The sequence below is a fragment of the Podarcis vaucheri genome (genome assembly GCF_965113315.1).
Source record: "Podarcis vaucheri genome assembly, chromosome: 9".
NCBI classification, from domain to species: Eukaryota; Metazoa; Chordata; class Lepidosauria; order Squamata; family Lacertidae; genus Podarcis; species Podarcis vaucheri.
Window position 1 is genome coordinate 78,492,405 of NC_138767.1, and position 21,709 is coordinate 78,514,113.

The 21,709-nt window shown below is 44.5% G+C and overlaps 1 protein-coding gene across 2 annotated transcripts in view; it reads right to left on the bottom strand.

Annotated features, from left to right (window-relative positions):
* The window catches only part of CC2D2A (coiled-coil and C2 domain containing 2A), a 66,975-nt gene extending 45,533 nt beyond the window's left edge, over positions 1 to 21,442 (bottom strand). Inside the window, exons 1-10 of one of the 2 annotated variants that reach the window (XM_082238499.1) lie at positions 21,328 to 21,442; positions 20,147 to 20,236; positions 12,187 to 12,275; positions 10,583 to 10,684; positions 8,462 to 8,563; positions 7,574 to 7,756; positions 6,451 to 6,613; positions 3,968 to 4,104; positions 2,513 to 2,644; positions 26 to 235 (exon numbers count right to left, since the gene is read on the bottom strand). In XM_082238499.1, the coding sequence (XP_082094625.1) occupies positions 26 to 235; positions 2,513 to 2,644; positions 3,968 to 4,104; positions 6,451 to 6,613; positions 7,574 to 7,756; positions 8,462 to 8,563; positions 10,583 to 10,684; positions 12,187 to 12,275; positions 20,147 to 20,177 (1,149 nt within the window). In that variant the 5' untranslated portion in view covers positions 20,178 to 20,236; positions 21,328 to 21,442. The remainder of the gene's footprint in view (positions 1 to 25; positions 236 to 2,512; positions 2,645 to 3,967; positions 4,105 to 6,450; positions 6,614 to 7,573; positions 7,757 to 8,461; positions 8,564 to 10,582; positions 10,685 to 12,186; positions 12,276 to 20,146; positions 20,237 to 21,327) is intronic. The other variant, XM_082238500.1, reaches the window with a different exon arrangement.
* Between the last annotated feature and the right edge of the window lie 267 nt (positions 21,443 to 21,709).

Genomic DNA, 21,709 nt, shown 5'->3' on the forward strand with positions numbered 1-21,709 from the left:
AAGCTTCAAAAAACTATGACATTACCTTATCTGTAAGAAGTTCGGTAATATTTTTCTGTCTCCTTGATAGATACTGATCATACAACTGAGCCAGCTTAGTAGCTAAGACATGCTCACGGCTGAAGCAGGGGTGGTGAGTGAATATTAATCCAGAAATATCGACATCCAGCTGAAACTGCCCCTGAGGGTCCCCGGATCCGACAATGTACTGATTAACAAGCCTCATTTTTATGGCCTAGGAAGCAGATTAAAAATGCAAACACAAAGCAGAGGTTTGAAAAAATTTAAACAGTTCTCTGAGGTGTACATTAGAGCAGGAAAGAACAGAGCCATCAAACCCCAAATGCACATCTTGGCCCCTTTTGGATGTAATGATCCTACAGAATCATAGAATCATAGAGTTGGAAGAGACCACAAGGGCCATCGAGTCCAACCCCCTGCCAAGCAGGAAACACCATCAGAGCACTCCTATAGAATCATAGAAATCCTGGCTTGCTAAACGATGGGTTGCCAAGCTGGAAGTGAGTGTTGAGCCTCGCTCTTCCCCACGCCTCATACACTGGCTTCAGTACTGCAACACTGTTTGAAACAGAGTTCTCCATGTTAGGATATTTCCGTTCCACCTTAAAAGGGTGCAGGCTTTGTGAGTCACAGAGTCTGCGTATTTCCTGTTCACAGGAAGTCTATGTTGTGTCTTTGCTTTCGTTTCTCTCTCTGTGCCAGAGACACTGAAGCTGGCAGTCATGTTTTCTTTGTTCTGACCAACGCTGAATAAACTTGTAAATAATACTCTCCTGCGTGCATATTCCGCTGTGCATTATCTGCTGATAGAGCGTGCAGCGGCTCTGGAATGTGGCAGGCTATTTCTGGAGCTCGTGTCGCTAATTGTTGATACTGCGTGTCTACGGGAGATCGATGGACGTCCGGAGGCGGCTTGGGGGCCATGATGGACTTTGTCTCCCTGGCAGTATCCCAACACTCCACTATGTCCAAAATTAGGAACTCTAGTTTAATGACAATTTACTAACCAGGAACATGGTATAAGTTCCCTGTTAGCAAACCAATTGTCAGGGAACTGCCATCGGAGGGACAGTTGGTGGAAGGGCTCACGGAGGTTGGGAGAGACCCAGCAGCTGAAGCAGGAACCAGCAGGGGGAGAGGTGGGTCTCTGAGGGAAAGCGAGCAAGAGGGAGGGCTCAGGGACACGTCCAGCGAGAACAGTGGGGAGGTTTCTGGACCTCCCATAGGGAGACCCACTCCTCGCCGGAAACTGTCACGCCGTGAGTCCAGAAGACGTGTTTCCGTTAAGGAGCTTTTATGTTGGAAGTGATTCCGAAAGCAGCCACTGTCGGAATCTGCCAGTGACTAGAGGAGCCATGTTTGAGGGGCTCCGTCACAGACAGAGGTTTGTGGACTTGAACAAACTCTGAGGGACTACGATTTTACGCACAAGCAGCTCATCATCCCATCACACCAATGTTAAACCAGAGTTATTGTATTGCATGAAATGGGAAACACTGGTTTTAACTGGCAAGGACTGCAGGCGGAAATGACTGGCAGAATCAGAGACCAGGGAGAGGAGACGGTGGAGGAAGATTGGAAGAAATTTAAAACTTATTTGCAGAAATATTGTAAAATTTATGAATGTTAAGGACATTGAAATGAATTGCAGGGGCTCTAGCAACAAAGTAAAATGTAAGATTGGATTAACAACAGATCAATTAATATGTTATGAATTTGCTGAATTAATTTTTTAAAAAGGGGATATAAGAACGGGAGATGTGAGGAAGTCCGGAAAATAAGCTAATTGAAGATGAGAAATTAAGAAAGAGGGAATTTTTGTTTTTTGTTCTCTCTTTTTTCTTTTTCTTTTGATGTGTTTAATGTTTGTATTTTTGTATTGTATTTTTTGTGATTTTGTATTTTCTTTGTCTTTTATTGTGGAAACTTAATAAAATATTTATAAAAAAAAAAATTAACTGGCAAGGACTGCAGTACCAAAGTCAGCATGCAAAGAAAAGAGGCAGGGGAGGAATAAATGAATCTAGGGCTGATATGTGTCTCCCTCACGCGCCCTATCATATGAAACATGAAACTTTGGTTGTACATCTAATTCATTTGCCACAAAATCCCAAAATTAGTAAGGCGGACAGACTGCAAGCACAAGGTGTACAGAAATCTTTATGTACGCTCCAGGTCACAAAATATTTCATGTGAGGTGAATTGTGCATACAAATCCTAGCCTCCTGCTTGGCTTCTGCTCCTGAAGTCAGTGTGAGCCAGCGCCAAACCAGACCCACTTCAATACATTGCTATGGAGCCTAGAGTCGTTTCAGTTCCACAAGTGTGAATGTGAAACTACACCGATTGCACAGGAGGAGTTGGGGTCTGTTTAAATAGCTGGCTCCAAGGCTGAAAAACTGCCCAGTCTTTTAAGCCAGAATAATTTAATCTTCTTATCCAGTAGGCCACACTGCTCTGACAGATCAGTAAGAGGTAGTAACAAACTCACCTTTTTATAAAATGTCACCAGCTCTGGTTCTTTCCCGTCCTCGACTGGGAATATTGGAGGTCTAGTAAGAGACTGTTTAACTGGATTGGGCAAAGCCCGAATCTGGCCATCATCTCCAAACCACCTTTTCCCCTACAAACAATAGAAGACAATAAAAATGCCTGCACTTCACCCAAAACTATCTTCAATAAATGGAAGTCCAATGACTTTCCATCATTAACCCTACATTCCGCCACTCCCTTCTCTCTGCCAAACATCACCTCTCAGCTGCTTCAGACATCTTGCAAAGTCATCTCTTTTCATTCAGCCTTTCCCTGACCCATAGACAAATTACTAAATCTCTGTTTTTATGATAACCATTTCAAAGCTTTTATTTCTGCACACTGTCTAGATTTTGTAGATACTGCGTAGCTTAGAAAGGCTTTTAATTGGCTAAATAGTTGCCGTGATCCTGCAAGGTGTGTGCATCCAGGATTCATGTGTCCATCACCAGAATTAAGTGCTTTTAAAGTAATGGGATATGCAACATTGGGCACGGCACACTTCCATGCGGTCATAACCACCCACCCACAAAGGGATCGCAGAAAACCCCACAGAGCTTTGTTCCTTTAGGGATTGCCACACACACAGCACAACAGGCCATTAAAGGAACAAATGTTCTATTCCCCCCATAGCTCTTTTGTCTGGCACACAGTACTTGAGGCACTATGCCTGCGCTTAGTTGAGCTCTACGCCTGCACTTTCCTCAGGGCTCAGACAGCACTGACTGACAACTCTGCCCATACAATGACAGATCGTGTTCATTGTTTTATTAAAAAATAAATCGATAAGACTGCATGGTTGAAGATAGCTAAATGTTTAAAATACGGTCTGACCAGCTCTGTCAGTTCTGTATCTGCATTCTGAAAACCTGAAATGAAACAACCAGTTGCCTGTCGTTCACTTTGTCGATTAATTAAGACACACACGCAGCTGATTTTCAGCTCTTATGCCATACACATTTATGTTGTTTAAATAATTCTACCGTGAAATCTTGAATAGATTTGTAAGAATATTTAGTTCACCCTGCAAAACACAAAGCCTTTCCCACTACCAGGGAAACGGAAGTTTTGTTAAAAGGGAAACAAGATGAAAACCCAGCCATTTGAAATCCTGAAGTCAATGCTAAAATGAAAGGGACACAGCTCACATGGATCAACCTCAAGGGCCCTTGGGCTGGATTGCAGAGGAGAGACCCTTGTCAACGTGGCAGGATCACCTAGCCACCGAAAATCACAAGGCCACATCTTTTCCTGCATTGTGTGAAGGAAGCTTCCGCCTGCATTAACTTTTATGATGCTGAAGTGAGGCACTGCTTGAATGAGTCATTTGAGAATCACCAGGTACTGTAGTTGCCTCCCAGAAAATGCCTGCATTCGTGGCACCAAAATGAGAAAAAGAAGAGGACAATGTCACCTGTTCTTGCTTGAGAATCCTGTTCTCTACAATATTTTGGTTTGACAGTGACACAGCAGGACGCACTCCTGTATACAGACCTTCATCTTCAAGGTACCTTGGCTGCATATTTTCTGGTACCTTCAGAGAGGCAGGAACTAAAAGCAAGAGACACACAGTACACAAACATACTATTAGCCACTAGTCCACTAATGTTGCCATTATGTGCTGCACTCTCAACATGCACTCTTCTTTGCAATATTTGTTTAGCTTTGAGAGGAGTTGCTATACCCATATTACAGGCAGAGAACTCAAGACAGAAGTAGTGAATGATCCAAGCACATGGCTGAGAACTAGAACTCTTAAGTGTCCTTAAGTCAAAGGCTCTGTCTAACTGAGATGAACAAGAAATAAATGTTAATAGCTTTTGAGTAGTCCTATACAAATCTACCTTAATAATCTGCTGTAAAAATTGACGAGTCAGAATCATCAAAGAAGAAAAATGCAAAACTATGCACAAACCTTGAGCAATTAAACCTTATTTTTACAGAAAAATGAAGGGAACAACTGGTGGCAAAATTATACTTTTCTTAGGACCAACCACCACAACAAATAGTGGCTTTTTTAAAAAAACAAGAACAATTATTCAGGCTGAATGTTTTATATATATATAGAGAGAGAGAGCGCACTGTAATTTTAATGAAATTTTTTTGGCCCTTCATCATGTACGTTTAGTCTTGGTCTTGCAGCTTCAGTTCTACATTGCAACCACATCCCCTTAGTACCACCCCTCTGAATTCTGCAGCAACAGCAAAAAAATCCCTTATGAAGTTACAGCTTATCATGTCACTTCCATACCATCAGTAAATTACATACCTGACCATATCCTTACTTTCACTGTGATTTGGCTCTCTGACTTTGAATTTAAAAATAAAGAAATAGAGGCTATTTAAACTACCTGTCAGAGCTGCTTCCAGATCCGAGCTCACAGAGGATCACGCTAGCCAGCATTCACTGTATAAAAGTCTTTATTGATTTACAGTTTCCATTTTCAAGCTGTAGCGCGCAACTCTATGTCTTATAAGCTAGACCGGCGAAGCTCCGTCTGAGTCTCCGCCTCCTGTACACCAACTTAATACCCTAGCCTTACTCCACCTTTTCCTCCTGACCGTTCTTCTCTGGGTCCCTCTGCCCCCCGTGGTCTCTTCCTTCCGGGACTCTTCTGACGCTGACCCCCCGGACCCTTCTGTCTCCTTGCGGCGGGCTTTAGGACCTGGCTCCCTTTCCGGGCTGCTTACTGTGCCGCCTTACTGTGCATTTGAACTTGGCGCGCGTGCCCAACCTCCCACTTTCCGTTTGACCGTTTCTTCTCTCTCCGATGGAGGTGTGGCCACTCCTGACTCATGTCCTCCCCCCTGCGGCGAGCCGCCTGATCCCGATGCCTGGTGCCCTTCCTCCCCACTGCGCTCTGTTGGGGACGTTGGCCCCGATTTCCAACTGCTGCTCTCTGAACCCCCTTTTGTCCCTTCTTCCTGGGGTGTCCCCCTAAGCTCCCCCCTTGCTCTGGTCACTGGCGCTCCTTTCTGTGAATCTTCCGATTCACTGGAAAGACTTGGAGATCTCGGGTCGTCGTCATCACTCATTTTTCCTTTGGACTCCTCCCCTTCACTCTCTGTTTCCTCCCTTGCCCTCGCCTCTGCTCCTGAACCCCTGACACTACCGTATTTCCATGTTAACTGTGCTTTGGACTGCAGTATTGGGTACATTTAGTTTTTGAGAAGCGATAGCCAACAGAGATTAATGACAGGTATTTTGTTCTTGGCAGATCAAGGTCTGGATGGATGTTTCCTTGGCAATGTAGGAGACAAACCACCCACCTAGAGCATTTCAGAATTGTTTTGTTGTACACCAAATATATCTTGAATTATTTCATATCCCAATCATTCTGAAAACATGTCAGGGAACTGCCATCGGAGCTAGAGGTGGAGGGAAGGCTCCAGAGGGATGCCGGAGAGGGTCCCAGTAGGGAGAGAGGCAGCCCATCTGCTGGGGAAGGAAATCAGCGTAACACCAGTAGAGAAGGGGGGCAGATGGGGGAATCGGAGAGGATGCTCCAAGACTCCTCGCCGGAGACCAGCGGAGAGAGCACGGGTACTCCGCTGCCCACACCCTCCCTGCGCAGAAGACTTCCGCGCAGGGAGAGTAGGAGGAGACTTGGCGTCAAACAACTTTTATGCTGGAAAAGGTTCAAGAAACGCCCACTGACGGATTCTGCCAGCGACTGAGACAGTCACGATGCTGGAGGCTGTTCAGTCAGAAAGGGTTTAACCAGGTAACCTCGCCAGCAGTGGCGCCAACTTACGCACGAGCAACCCCTAAACCCATTACACATGTCCTTTACTTATAGACCAATAAGCTCGACTAATAATTATTGCAACTACAAGTGGCAAATTAACAACTTGAATAACACACAAAACCTCACAGTAAAAATACGCCAGGCATACCTCTTCGCATACTCGGGGTGAACAATATTTCTCTCTCTTTCTGCACGCGTGCAGAGTAGCTTTCATATTCTGCAGGTTTGGTCACTAGGAAGTCCGGGGCTGTGTGTTCTATAAGGAATAGGTCATCACCCTCTTTTTCAGGAACAAGATGCTCCTCTTCATCCTGCATTTCACATGCAAACATTTTTTTAAAAAAAGTTTTCATCACAATCCCTGGACAAACGACACCATACTTCACAGGTCTGCATATGCAAATGTTTTATTCAGCCACCGCATTGCTGGTATAGTAAAGACTTCCCACTCATTATTTGAATTATGTAGGGATGATCGTTGGGTCCAGAGGGAGGACACTCCCCACCCGCAGGCAGCCTCAGCCTGCCTGCACGCGTGACTTTGGGGTGGAGGGCACACTCCCCCTCACAGACAAGCCACAGCTGTCTGAACATCGTACCCTCTGTCTAACCTTTTGCGGTCTTAGTAGTCTATGGTGTCCTGTCTGTAACCTTTGTCTCTGAGACTTTTTGTCTCCTTCGTCATACACTGTGCAAGGGGAAAATGATGCGGTGGAAACAGGTGCCAAAATAACTTTGTACCACCCCACTATCTCAGGACCAGAAGATGTGTAAAGGTCACAGCCCAAAATGCATATTTTTTGCATATTTGTGTCAATAAAAGGAGGCTCCATAGGGCTGGCCGGCAGCCTGAATGCAGCTCACCTGTGCGCAGCTCACCTGCATTATCAACTCCTGCCTCATGTCCATCACTTCAGAATTACACTCAAGCATCTTCAGCACAAAGGCTATGCTTGCACAAATCACGCCTGTACTCAGGAAACTACTAAGTTAGAATATTGGTCTCACTAGGTCAGCATCGCAGCGCACTTTCTTGCAGTTCATCGCCAGAGTTTCAGACAAAAGTCTGGGCTGGTGGACATTATGTGCTTAAATGTCAGGTGTACCATTAAGCTCAATATGCAAGGACAAGTCAAATAGTCATATAGATAGGATTCTGCTGCCCTTCAGCTGCTGGCTGCACACTTCCAAGTTTCATATACCATACAAAACAAATAATGTAACACTAAAACCTTGCCCAAACTGGTAGGGACACATAATTTCATTAGTACCATTTCATTTTCTTCTTGTTCTTCTCGGGGGCTGAGTGCAGATTCCTGATTTTCCCTCTCCTTGCCATCTAGATTCAACACACCCTTAGTCTTGTCTTGCATGTCATCCACAACATTCTCTGGTTCAGGACCAAAATTGAAAGTGAAGAAATTATAGGCTTCTTCAGAAGAAGGATAACTAGTCTGGAACGAATGGAAAAAAGGTAATTATAGATCAGTTTCACAGTGCAATATTTCAATGAAAACAAAACCGTTAAAATTATTTTTTAATTTATATTTCTACACCACCGTTCACAGGGCGGTTTACAATACAAAAACACAGATTGCTTCCCCCAGATTTTTTATTTAAAAAAACTTGTACACTCCAAACCAAAATATTTGAACTTGTGCATCATATACAGCCAACTCTCTTGTTGAAAAGTCACGTTTCGCAATCTTTTCATTAAACGCAGCAGCTAATATTTCGTAGTCTCTGCAAATATTTGCAGGCTCAGCAAGCCTTGGGATTATACTGTCAACCAACTGATATGTTTATTACTTTTTAATAAAGAACTGTTTTACTTTGTTCATTTATACTGAAGCAAACATCCTGAATGTGCATACTTTTGGAGTTGAGAAGGGAGGCCTCTTTATGCAGAAGAATTGGAGAGACTGCAGGCTGCTTTACAAACTACAGGGTTGATCTGGTCACCTGCCACACACTCCCCACCCCCTCCTCCTGCTGCTGCTGCTCCAGGAATGGGACCACTCCCCAAGAAATCCCTCTCTGGGGAAAGGAAAGCAGCCCATAGCAGATGGTACACATAAAGGACTGGCTGGCTCAGCCTGTCTATTTTAAATTGCAATTATACACCTCACGTTTTATTTCAAAATAAGATCAGCCCTTACCTGTGATTTTTGCTTGACTTTTTTGACAGAATCATGGAACTTTACTCTTGCTGACACCTTGCATTTATTCTCTTCTGTTGCACTCAGTTCACCTTCATCTACCTGCACATACACACACACACACTGTTAATGAGCACTGTTAATTATGAGTGGTAGAATGTGGGGAAGTGTGTATTTTAGGTCTTGTCACATGTCGGCCATGCAACATGTGGAAAATGAGGGGGGATCTAAATAAAATAAAATGTTTTTGTGCATGCATATATACATGCACACACACACACACACACACACACACACACCCTGCATCTCTATCAGCAGAGGCCAGGTTGGCCAGTGTTAGAGACAGCAAATGTGTGTCAAGTTGTGCTCCAAGCTGAAGCCAGTTCATGGCATCACTACATGCAGTGTTACTACAATACATGCCCTCTGTGGCTCTGCAATGGGGCTTAAGGGCTGAGTGCCCAATTCCATTTGAGACCACTGCCCTAGAACATAATAGTTCTGGCAAGCTCTGGAGGGCGCATGATACAGAGAGCTAGTGTAGAGCAGCAGACAGAGTGTTAGAGTTAGACTAGGGAGCCCTGGGTTCAAATTCCCACTCAGTTTTTGGGCATGTGATAATAATAATAATAATTTTTATTTATACCCCGCCCTCCCCAGCCAAGGCTGGGCTCAGAGCGGCTTACAAGCAATAATAAAAGCAAGTTAAATGATTACAACTTAAAAACAAAATTAAAAAATACAACATTAAAATACTGAAACATTAAAATATTAAAATGTAGCCTTATTGCAGAAGGAGAAGGAAAAGAAAAAAGAAAGAGAGGGAGGGAAAGATAAGGCAGTTCCTTGGTGCTTCAGTCTGACTCCGGACTTGTCCCCTTCACCCACTTATTGCTGCTGAGCTGCAGCCACTGGAAGCAGCGGTTAATGCCTGCTCAACTGAAATGGAAGCATCACCAACACAAGCAAGGGTTTTCAACGCTGCAGAGTCAGGTCTCGGTCCTTTTCCATTGGGGATGACAGGAATAGTCAAACCTCCTATCTCTTTATAAAAAACAGCCGGTTGATAAAACACACACTTGTCCAGCCGCAAAATTAAAAACAAAACAATGCCTCCTCAGCTACAAAGCTTACTGGGTGATCTTAGGGCAGGCATCATCTCTCAGCCTGACCCGTCTCACAGACTTGTCAGAGGGGTAAAAAGGGAACAAGGGACATCATGAAAACTGCCCTGAACGCCGTGGAGGAAGGGCATAACAACATGAAAGAACTACAATTTGAGGAGATTTCACCCCTCCCATATCCAAGAATCTCCTGAGGAGTCTGCTGATTCTCCAGAGAGGAGGAGGCGTGTTCTGCTCTCTACTTATTCTGCTCCAGCACCGAGTCAGTCAGTCAGTCAGTCAGTGTTGGGGAGAGAGAGAGAGAGACTGAGTGTTAGAGATCGTGTGTAGAGATAAGGTTGCTGCTAAGAGCAGCTGCAGACACTCAGTGCAGTGCAGCATTCATTTATGCTTAGACTCATTAAGCTCTGTATATAGTTTGTATAGTTGTAGATAGAATAAAAGAAGATATTCTACAGAGCTGCTCTCCGAGTTGTTTATATACTCTGCTAGACTCTGCTGTACTCTGCTGTGCGACGACTGTCTTCTTGTGGAAGTTAATCCGGTGCTCACAACTCTAAGCTGCGAGTCCACAGCACTTTGACCTGTTCCTGTGCAGAAGGTGGTCTCTGGAAGTGCTACCCAGCTCGCCTAGCCCAGTCGGGGCTGAAGTGGATGAGTCCAGTTGGTGGCACTGGCTCAAGGGCGATGCTGACACAATTAAGGGTGACACCTAGGGCACCTGTCTGGTGCAAAAGGTTATTTTGCTCAACCTCACATAGGCTGCAACTTTCATTTGATTCCCTAAAACTTAGTGATTCCTTCTCAGTGTACAGGCTTACCGTGCGCAATTTCTGCTAAACAGGGAATGGTTTACAAAAAAATAAGAGTAAGAACTGGTATAAGTCATCAAAAAGGAATTAAATTAACCTTCCAAATGTCAGACAACCCATCTCTTTCTTGTGAAATATTTTGATGTAATGAGGGGAAAGAACACAGGGATTGACAATCTGCTCACCTCATTCTCCAAACTAGCTTGTTCTTTCCTCCCTCTGAGGCTTTTCAGGGACCGCAGATGATGACCTGAGGCTTCTTGCAGAAGAGCACTTTCTGCTTTAGACTAAACAAAGGGAAGAATCTTAGCTTTCATTAGTTATGTGCTGCTTTCCGTTAACAGTCCACAACCAGGAAGTACAAAAAACAGCTTGGCAGCTTACACAAAACTTCCACACAGAGCTGCTATTAGGGCAGACGAAGAAGAAACTCCCAAATTCTACCCAGATGCTACTCTTGCATACACAATCTCCTGGCTTCAAAGTTGTAGCCCAACTCTTTCAATTTTCTGGTTTGCTAACATGAACACACTGTGTACAGATTGTGATATTATTTCATAGCAGTTTAAGTATCTTGGCAAATCTCAACTTAGAATACAAATATTTCCAACAATCTATTATTAGAACAGGTGAAATTAGCTGTTTAAAATCAGTAACAAGAGTCCTTATCAGAAAGCATGTGGTGTCAGCAAGCAGCACGTTAATAGGTATGTTAAGGAAAAAACCAGAAATGTTGTATATTACTGGGACCAGCAAGAGAATGATGCAGTGTACCCCTCTAACCTAGGAGTGCTCTAGTCTAGTTTACGATACAATATCTTTATTGTCATTGTCCCTTGCATAACAATGAAATTGAAAACTACATAAAACTACATAAAAACTACATAAAACTACCACAAAACTACATAAAACTACTACAAAACTACATAAAACTACTACAAAACTACATAAAACATTCAAAAACCCCTAAAAACTCTAAAACCCCATTTTAAAACACACTATACTACAGAAACCCTTTATGCTGCATTTAGAACCAGAATTGCATTAGCGTAGAAACTGTTTTTCAGGCGGCTAGTCCTGGCCTTTATAACCCTATAGCTTCTTCCAGAAGGCAGAAGCTGAAAGAGATCATTTCCGGGGTGCGTACTATCATGTGCTATCACTGCCGCTTTCTTATGGCACCTGGCAGCATAGATTTGATCTAAGGTGGGAAGAGTGCACCCAATAATTCTCTGCAGTCTTTACAACCCTGGATAGCATTGTTTTTTCCCTGGCCATGCAGCTCCCAAACCACACGCACAGACCATAAGTTAGTACGCTCTCCACAGTGCAATGGTCAGCCTCCAGTCAGCCTAGAGAAGGATTCTTCCAATGAGGTTCAGGTTTGGAGTGGGTACAGCAGTTATTATGCCTTGTTTTCACGCACACCTAGCTTTGGTTGGATCATAGCACCGCTTTCCTCCCACTCAGTCCCTGCACCCCATTCCACAGATACAGGAGTTCATGTCTTCAATGTGATTTACAATGGCATTCAACGTGGACTTGGGAGATCCTCTCCCCAGTTGAGAGGAACAACTCTACTATTTTCTTGACTCTATGTCCTCAAATCAGGAAGCTCACCAAATTGCCAAGCGTTTGGAAACCACGGATAGCTCTGAATGGCTAGGGAGTGAGTCTCCAAGTAGGCAGCCACTTCTTCCTTGTCTTAGGGCAGCCCTGTTCCATTTCCAGACTGATAAGCACTAAACCACCAGAGTTCATTTTAAACTTTTTACACACGTAGTCTCACCCGTGCAGCTTTCAGTTTCTCTCTCATTCGCTCTCTCATGGAAAACTCCGCAAAGCTTGTCCCCGAGGCGCCTGGAGCTGGAGGCAAGCCTGTACAGGAGAGAGCAATACCATAAATTTCAAAAGAATCCTCACACTGGAGATTAATCTGACACTGCGTTCAGAGAACTTTTCAAAACATTTATAGCATTTGGAAATCTGAGTTAGAGAGGAATAAACTTTGAAAGGAGACACTTAAGGTTAAAAAAAAACATGTTTTATTATTGAAATCTTATAGTTTGGCAATCAAGGCTCTCAGTAAGACCGTACATTAACCAATCTAGCTGGTAAGTTCTGCTCTATCAAAACAGAGAATACAAACAATAACTTAAGAACTGGAGTGTTGGATCAGACAACATCTATCCCATCTATCCCAGTAAACTAATTCCAAATCACACTACACTGGGATAGGGAATCTTTTTCAGTCCACAGGCTACATACCCTTTAGAAAACTTTCCTGGGCCGAATTGCTGCTATAAAGATGAATGTATTGCCAAAAATGCTGTTTTTGTTCCAGACCTTACAGATTGTGGATAAGGTGGAGTGTTTCAAGAAGTGGCAGAGAGATATCTCTAAATTTGTCTGGCAGGGCAAAAAGCCCAGAATAAAGTTTAAAATATTAACTAATGCTAAGGAAAGAGGGGGGTTTGCCCTGCCAGATTTAAGGTTGTATTATGAATCAGCAGCTTTTTGCTGGTTGAAAGATTGGCTGCTTCTTGAGAACACTGATGTTCTGGATTTGGAAGGATTTAACAATGCTTTTGGATGGCATGCATATTTGTGGTACGACAAGGTTAAAATTCATAAGGCTTTTAAGAACCATATTGTCAGGAAAGCAGTGTTTAATGTCTGGATAAAATACAAAGACTTACTAGAAAACAAGACCCCAAGGTGGTTGTCACCAATGGAAGCTAAGGCCCGGAAAAGACTCAATATGGAGGCCAAATGGCCGAAATATTGGGAAATACTAGAAAAAGATGGAGATACTTGGAGATTGCAGAGTTTGGAGAAATTAAAGGATAAAGTGCGAGATTGGTTACATTACGCTCAAATTAAGGAGGTTTTTAATTCGGACAAAAAGATAGGATTCCAGGTGGAAAAATCGAAACTAGAAACAGAACTGTTAGAACCTAAGACTAAGGTACTTTCAAAAATGTACAACTTGCTGTTAAAATGAAATACACAAGATGAAACGGTTAAATCAGCTATGATAAAATGGGCACAGGACATTGGGTACAATATTATGTTTGCTGACTGGGAAAGGTTATGGACCACCGGTGTGAAGTTCACGGCATGTAATGCCTTGAAAGAAAATGTTATGAAAATGATATATAGGTGGTACATGACCCCAGTCAAGCTTGCAAAAATATATCACCTGCCTGATAACAAATGTTGGAAATGTAAGGAAACTGAAGGAACATTCTTTCACCTCTGGTGGACTTGCCCTAGGGTTAAGGCTTTCTGGGAAATGATATACAATGAATTGAAAAAGGTATTTAAGTATACCTTCTCTAAGAAACCAGAGGCCTTCCTTCTGGGCATTGTTGGCCAGAGGGTGTTAAAGAAGGACCAAACTTTCTTTATGTACGCAACAACAGCAGCAAGAATACTTATCGCAAAATATTGGAAGACCCAAGATTTGCCCACCTTGGAAGAATGGCAGACGCAACTGATAGACTACATGGAACTGGCAGAAATGACTGGCAGAATCCGAGACCTGGGAGAAGAGGCAGTGGAAGAGGACTGGAAAAAGTTTAAGGACTATCTACAAAAACATTGTAAATTGTATGAGTGTTAAGAAGGATGCAGGACTGAAAATAACACGGAACCAGCAATTTAGTTGAAAGAAATATGAGAATAAGTGAGATTTGAGAAAAAGATAAATTTTGGAATAACATTATGTCTAAATTAAGTGTTTAAGTATTTGATAAAAATATTTGAAAGTCGGAGATATAATATTTGAAAATTACAAAATAGGAGTTGAAACAAGGTGATAAATTGCTGTTTATAATTCTATAATTGGGAACGCAGGAATGGGAGATGTGAGGAAGTCCAAAAGGTTAAGAAAATATGGTTCTTGGACATTTGTTTTTGTTGTTTGTTTGTTATTATATGTTATCATTGCTTCTTTCTGTTATTTTGTTTTTCCTTTGTTTATTGTATATGGGTGATGGTTTTATATGTGTTTGGTGAATTTAATGTTTAAAACTCTCAATAAATATCTTTTAAAAAAATAAAATAGAAAACTTTCCTGGTGGGAGGTTTACATGCCAGTGGTGGCCTGGGCCAGAGGCAAAATTGGGCAGGAATGAAATTAACATGAACATTAACTTTGTACAACATGAGAGTGGGCCTTTTCTGCAGTGGCTCCCCATCTGTGGAATGCTTTCCCCAGAGAGGCTTGCCATCATTACATGTCTTTAGATGGCAGGTGAAAATATTCCTCTTTACCCAAGCCCTGAGCCATTAAAATAATCTATGGCTTGTTAAATGCCTGGGGGGACTGTTATTATGATTATGTTATTATTATGCTGTATAAAGGTAAAGGTGCCCATATGGGCCAGTCGTGTCCGACTTTAGGGTTGTGCGCTCATCTCACTCAAGAGGCCGGGAGCCAGCGCTGTCCGGAGAGACTTCCGGGTCACATGGCCAGCGTGACGAAGCTGCTTTGGCGAGCCGGCACCAGCGCAGCACACGGAAACGCCGTTTACCTTCCCGCTATAAAGCGGTCCCTATTTATCTACTTGCACTTAGGGGTGCTTTCGAACTGCTAGGTGGGCAGGAGCTGGGACCGAAAGACGGGAGCTCACCCTGCCGCGGGGATTCGAACCGCTGACCATGCGATCGGCAAGTCCTAGGCACTGAGGTTTTACCCACAGCGCCACCCGCGTCCCCCATTATGCTGTATATTATGTTTTTATTATTATGGTGCATACATTATGATCTTAATGTTGTACTCTGGGATCTTTTGATAAATGCCTGCATGAAATGTAGTCAAGGGCAGTGGGATCCTCAGGCCATTTTGCAATAGGCAGTGGGTGGAAAAAGCAGACTTCTTACGAAATCCACTCTAACTTCTTTCCTCATGCTTTTGTGAAAGGATGTCTGCGTGCAACAATAATGTTAGGAATACAAATGAGGAGCGGCTCTTCAGGGACAGTTTTCTTTACAGCAATAGAGAAGAAGGAGAGGAGTTTGGATTTGATATCCCGCTTTATCACTACCCTAGGGAGTCTCCAAGCGGCTAACATTCTCCTTTCCCTTCCTCCCCCCCAACAAACAAACACTCTGTGAGGTGAGTGGGGCTGAGAGACTTCAGAGAAGTGTGACTAGCCCAAGGTCACCCAGCAGCTGCAGGTGGAGGAGCGGGGAAGCGAACCCGGTTCCCCAGATTGCGAGACGACCGCTCTTAACCACTACACCATACTGGTGTAACACTTGAAGCCAGGAAAGAAACAGGCCAACATTTCTCCTTTCATTAAAATAAAAATCAAGGACTACGATCAAGATTTGTATCTGACAGACTAAATACAGATCCTGCTCCTTGCGTGTGAACTTGTGTAGACTCCTAAAACCCCCACGGCTCATAAAAATGTACTGAGACACGACCCCTGTGGCCATCTTAACAACAGCACTAGAAATAAAGAATGAACTCCACAATGTTTTCATCTTCCTGCATTTGTCATGGGAATAAATGTCAAATCTTTAACGTCTCCTAAAACACCTTTTCCTCATTATTCACAGCTGTTTTCTATTCACTATTAGTCTGCTTGATTAGGGGATTAAAATACTGCCAGTGCCTTGGAATTAAAATGGTAGTTCTGAATCCAAGAGACTGCAAAGATTAAACAAAAGGGAAATGAAAGATTTTTGCCAAGGGATTTTAGCCTTTGAAAAGGCTAAGAAAACTGTTGAACAATACTCAAAGGGTAAAGAAAGTATCAGGTTACAATTGTTAGTCATTCTATGGATGTAATTTTAAATACACATTGTCAGACGGGGAATGAGGATAACAAAATAAATATTACACTGAGTGGCTCCTAGGGACATTGAGTAAGTTCTGGACATGCCACAATTCCTCCTCACCACCCCTCTACCAAAAAAGAAAAAGAAAAGTAAAGTTTTGAGAATAATCTCAGCATTTCAAAACTGCTTAAAAAATGGGAGACAGCAGATCCCCAACCTTCAAGAACAATTATGATTAAGTTACAGCTATTCAGTGGGGAAAGGAACCAGAATCAGAGTAAAAGCACTCATGAGAAGGCAGAGATCAGAACGCAGAGAGATTTAGTGAGGACATGTTGCATACTGAATATACCGTATTTTTCGCTCTATAGGACGCACTTTTTCCCTTCTAAAAAGTAAGGGAAAATGTGTGTGTGTCTTATGGAGCGAATGCAGGCTGCGCGGCTAAGCCCAAAGCCATAACAGCAAGACGGAGCGCTGTGCAGCACTCCGTCTTGCTGTTCTAGCTTGGGGATGGCTGCGCAAAGCCTCCGCAGGGCAGCGGGGTGAAGGTACCCCGCTGCCCTGCGGAGGCTTCATAGGCTATGCCCAAAGCCAGAACAGCAAGAGGCTATCCCAGAAGCCAGATCCCTCTTGCTGTTCTGGCTTCTGGGGTTCAAAATCTTTTTCTTCTTGTTTCCTCCCCCACAATCTAGGTGCGTCTTATTGTCCGGTGCGTCCTATAGAGCGAAAAATACGGTATGTTTTAAAAGATCAAGTTACATAGTGCCATCTTAAAAGGAACCTTCTTCTAGCTATGCATGTGATCTACTTTCAGGTAGAAAGCAGGGATTCCTAAACCCTCATATATGTCATAGCATCTGTGAGAATGGCAAATTAGCATTCTTGCCTGCAGAGGCACCAATGTGGGTTTCCTGAAAAATTCATTTTAGCAAGGAAAATACATACTTAATAGACAGGATCAGAACACATCTAGTCCAATTGTATTGTGATTCAGTGCTTATTTCTGCTCGGAGCACACTAGAGGGTGAGAATAATCTGGGTGGGAATATTTGTGGGTGGGGACATATGCACAAAACTTAGGTCCTTGTGAATCATGTGGTCCCTTTCAACCTGCTATATTCTACTGTCCATTCTTGACCTACTCCTAAAATCCTAAACTATTTCCATCCCTCTCCAAAGGAACTTCACCAAGGTCCAATTTCAGGCAAGCAGATCTAAGAAGGATTCAGGCAAGGGCCAGGTAAACAGAAGTCATGATCAGAACTCTCCCACTGGGGCTTCTAAACCACAGCTCCAGAATTATATCCTGGGCCTAGCTGCTGCCTCTTAGAGCTTTCAGCAGAGAGCTCCTCACATGTTGAGGGACCTACTCCTGAGTAGCCCTTTACTCCACAAGCAGAGCTGCTTCTGACCAGAGCTGCCATCACTCCTGGGGCTAAGGGGTTGTTCTGCCCCTGCTTCAGATGCTCAGCTCCCTTTCTGCAGAAAGGGTCCTTCTGAGGGTCATGGCTGCTCCTTGGGTGTTGTTCTGGGTTGTTCCTAAGTTTCTGGAGGGTCCAGATCGTCCTGAGCCCGATCCTCAGAGCAGGAGTCATCCGACAGGGGTATGGGAACAATACACTTTCCCACTCCCCATTAGGCCTTGAGCTGAAGGGAAGCAAGTTGCTTCTTTTTCGCCTTGCTGTCATTTGGTCCACTAAGGGCTTGCATCTGCACTCTGCTCAGCGTGATGGAATCATGATGGAAGCAGCATGACAGACGCACAAGAGCACAGCCCTTAAGCTTCCTCGTCTGCTTTCCCACCTCATTTTCTTTCCCACCTTGCTATGCAGCACCTTATGACACCAAATTGGGAGGGGTGGCTAACACCCCAGAGGACAGGATCACACTTCAAAACGACCTTGACAGATTAGAGAACTGGGCAAAAACAAACAAGATGAATTTTAACAGGGAGAAATGTAAAGTATTGCACTTGGGCAAAAAAAATGAGAGGCACAAATACAAGATGGGGGACACCTGGCTTGAGAGCAGTACATGTGAAAAGGATCTAGGAGTCTTGGTTGACCACAAACTTGACATGAGCCAACAGTGTGACGCGGCAGCTAAAAAAGCTAATGCAATTCTGGGCTGCATCAATAGGAGTATAGCATCTAGATCAAGGGAAGTAATAGTGCCACTGTATTCTGCTCTGGTCAGACCTCACCTGGAGTACTGTGTCCAGTTCTGGGCACCACAGTTCAAGAAGGACACTGACAAACTGGAACATGTCCAGAGGAGGGCAACCAAAATGGTCAAAGGCCTGGAAACGATGCCTTATGAGGAACGGCTAAGGGAGCTGGGCATGTTTAGCCTGGAGAAGAGGAGGTTAAGGGGTGATATGATAGCCATGTTCAAATATATAAAAGGATGTCACATGGAGGAGGGAGAAAGGTTGTTTTCTGCTGCTCCAGAGAAGCGGACACGGAGCAATGGATCCAAACTACAAGAAAGAAGATTCCACCTAAACATTAGGAAGAACTTCCTGACAGTAAGAGCTGTTTGACAGTGGAATTTGCTGCCAAGGAGTGTGGTGGAGTCTCCTACTTTGGAGGTCTTTAAGCAGAGGCTTGACAACCATATGTCAGGAGTGCTCTGATGGTGTTTCCTGCTTGGCAGGGGGTTGGACTCGATGGCCCTTGTGGTCTCTTCCAACTCTATGATTCTATGATTCTATGATTCTATGACCCCTCTGTCCGAACTGCCACAATGGACAGTACAGGGACAGTGACAAGGAATGATGATTGTATATAAATACAATTCCAGTGACTTAACACTGGTAGTGCATGCAGGCTTTTGAATTATGCAGGGCTCTGCATAATGTTGAACAGCTCAAACCATCCAGTTATCAAAGATATACAAGAAGTAACTAACTTAAGGCAGCGTTTTATATTTAAAATAGATAAATTAATAGATAAATTAATAGAACTATGACACTATTAGGTAAATGGAATGTCCACTCTCGCTATAAGTAACCTATGCTGGGGGGATAAAGAAGGATGAGCTGATAAATAACATGCCCTGTTTGTGAACTTCTCAGAGGCACTTGGGGGGAAACCACTGCTTGACCCAAAACACCGAGCTAACTTGGGCTTCAGTCTGATATGGCAGGTTATATTCATTAACCTAGAATGAACATAAGCCACACTCAACTGAATTTTGGGGTATTTCATATGGAGGTGGGGAACAGTTAAATTATTTAGTTCCCTCTCCTACGGAATATATAAATATTTGAAAAGGCTCTGCAGAGTTCAGCTCAACAACCCAGCACTATAAACATGTGTCACACAATTACGTTACAATTTAGAAAGCTCTCTGCCCTGTACTTTAGATAAGAATAATGCAATAGGAAGTAACTGCTACCAATTTCATCTTATGAAAAGGATTTTAGTCCTTGTGGCCGCATCAAAGAGAAAAGCTTGAAAGAGTGCAACTTTATTACTTACAAAAGTAGCAAAACAAAAGGCACGCACACAAAATACAGTCGTACCTTGTTTTGTGACCAGGATCCGTCTCGGAGCCCCGGCCGCTAGCTGAAAAGGACGCAGGGCAAAGCGCCGCGTCTGCGCATGCGCAATTCAGCACTTCTGCACATGCACGAGTGGCAAACCCGGAAATAACCCGTTCTGGTACTTCTGGGTTTGCCATGGACATTCTCCGGAATGGATGCCAGACGAGGCAGATGTTCGTGGATGTGTTACTGTAGTTATTTTCATCTTCCTTTTTGAGATAGCTGATTTTTAGTCACAAAGTAGCTAAAGTGTATGGTTAATTTCTGCTGAGCCAACAGAATTGATTCCCCTCTCGTACCGGCAGGCAAATGTGATCCGTGCTCAACAAGGCCCACTCCTGCAGATCAGTCAAGGGAAGTACAGTCCCCTCTCCACCCCTCAGTCCCAAATGATTGGAGCACTTACTGCGTGGTGACCGGTCACTGGTAGTTGCCATAGTGTGCCCCTCTCACTCAGCCGCCTATCTCTTAGGCACTTCTTGTCTTCTCTCTGCAGCTTACAAGTCAGATTGGGCAAGAAGAGAGGGAGGGAAGAAGGAGTGCGAGTGAGAAAGGGTTGGAGATCCCATTGCTAAGCAACAATGGGTGGCTTTTTTTCACTAGTGCACACACACCCATGCACCGCTCATTCCAGGAGCATCTCGCTTGAACACTTTATTCTAGGTACGTGAACGAGCAGCAAGTGGCTGAGCTTGCCAGAGAGGGTTCTCAAGTTCCTTATCTAAATGACTTTAGCTTGCAAAACAAAGATTTGCAATGTTGCTAGAAACAAGTTTGGAGAAGGGACTCAGGGTCATACCTCCTCTTTGTACATCTGAAACTGGAGACAGGTGAGCAGTCAAGCAGCTGAAACACATTAGCAGGTGATGGAAGGTAAATGTGGCATGGGATGCACCTGCAGCTAACGCAGTGGGGCAACAGCTGCTCACCGAGAAGGCACCATGCCAGTGCCGCCATAAAACCAGCTTGCTCCGAAGAAGCTTCTCAGCATAATCAGATGTGCTGACTACATTTCAGATGTATCTGAAGAAGTGTGCATGCACACGAAAGCTCATACCAAGAACTAACTTAGTTGGTCTTTAAGGTGCTACTGGAAGGAACTTTTTTATTTTGACTATGGCAGACCAACACGGCTACCTATCTGTAACTGAATCAATAAACCACAGTAACTACAGTTTAGGGCTCAGGCTGAGATATTTATGATAAACTGCAGCTAGTTGGCATAAGCCAGAGAACAGATGGGGGGAGGTGTCTTTGAAATAATCCTTTGGAACAACTTTACAGTATAGCAGGGGCACAATGGGGTTCATCTCGAATTTCAGAAGAGTCACTGTGTACAAGAACCAACTCCGAGTTGATGGGCATTGCCATTCAAATGGTGTGTGTGCGCGCTGCGTCTTGTATCGATGGTGCGCGCTGGCGCCCCTGCGCCCAGGTTGGAACGGGAATGGCCGGGAACATCCTCGCCGCTTGCCGCTGGTGTGAGACGCCATTCGCAGGTCGGGGTTTTGCCCAGAAATGCCACGGGCCGCCGCCCGAGAAGTGCACCCGGCTTCCTCTGCGCCCCCCTCTCCTTTTGGCACATACCTTTTGCCCCTCTTTCCCCCGCCAACGCGCGGCCGAAGAAGCGTCCTTTCTGGCGGGCCCCGCGGGCCGCGCAAGACCGGAGGAAGCGCGCGCCCGACTCCGTGACGCGGCCCGCCGTTCCCCCAGAGACGGCGGGGCGGGCCGGAGACGCCTGCGCGCTTCGGCTCTCCGGCGCCGAGCTCCTCCCCCCGCCGCCAGCCGCGCGCGCGCGAGGCGCCCCTTTGGGCGCGGGGTCTGGGGCGCCGCCTCTCGGCCCCACCCCAGGGCAGCGCGCCGCCCGGTGAGGGGCGGGCCGGGCCGGGGGGGGGGCTCTCCGTCGTCCAGAGACGCCCCCAGAACCTCCCGTCGCAGAGGGACTATGAAGGGGGAAGAAATGCAAGGG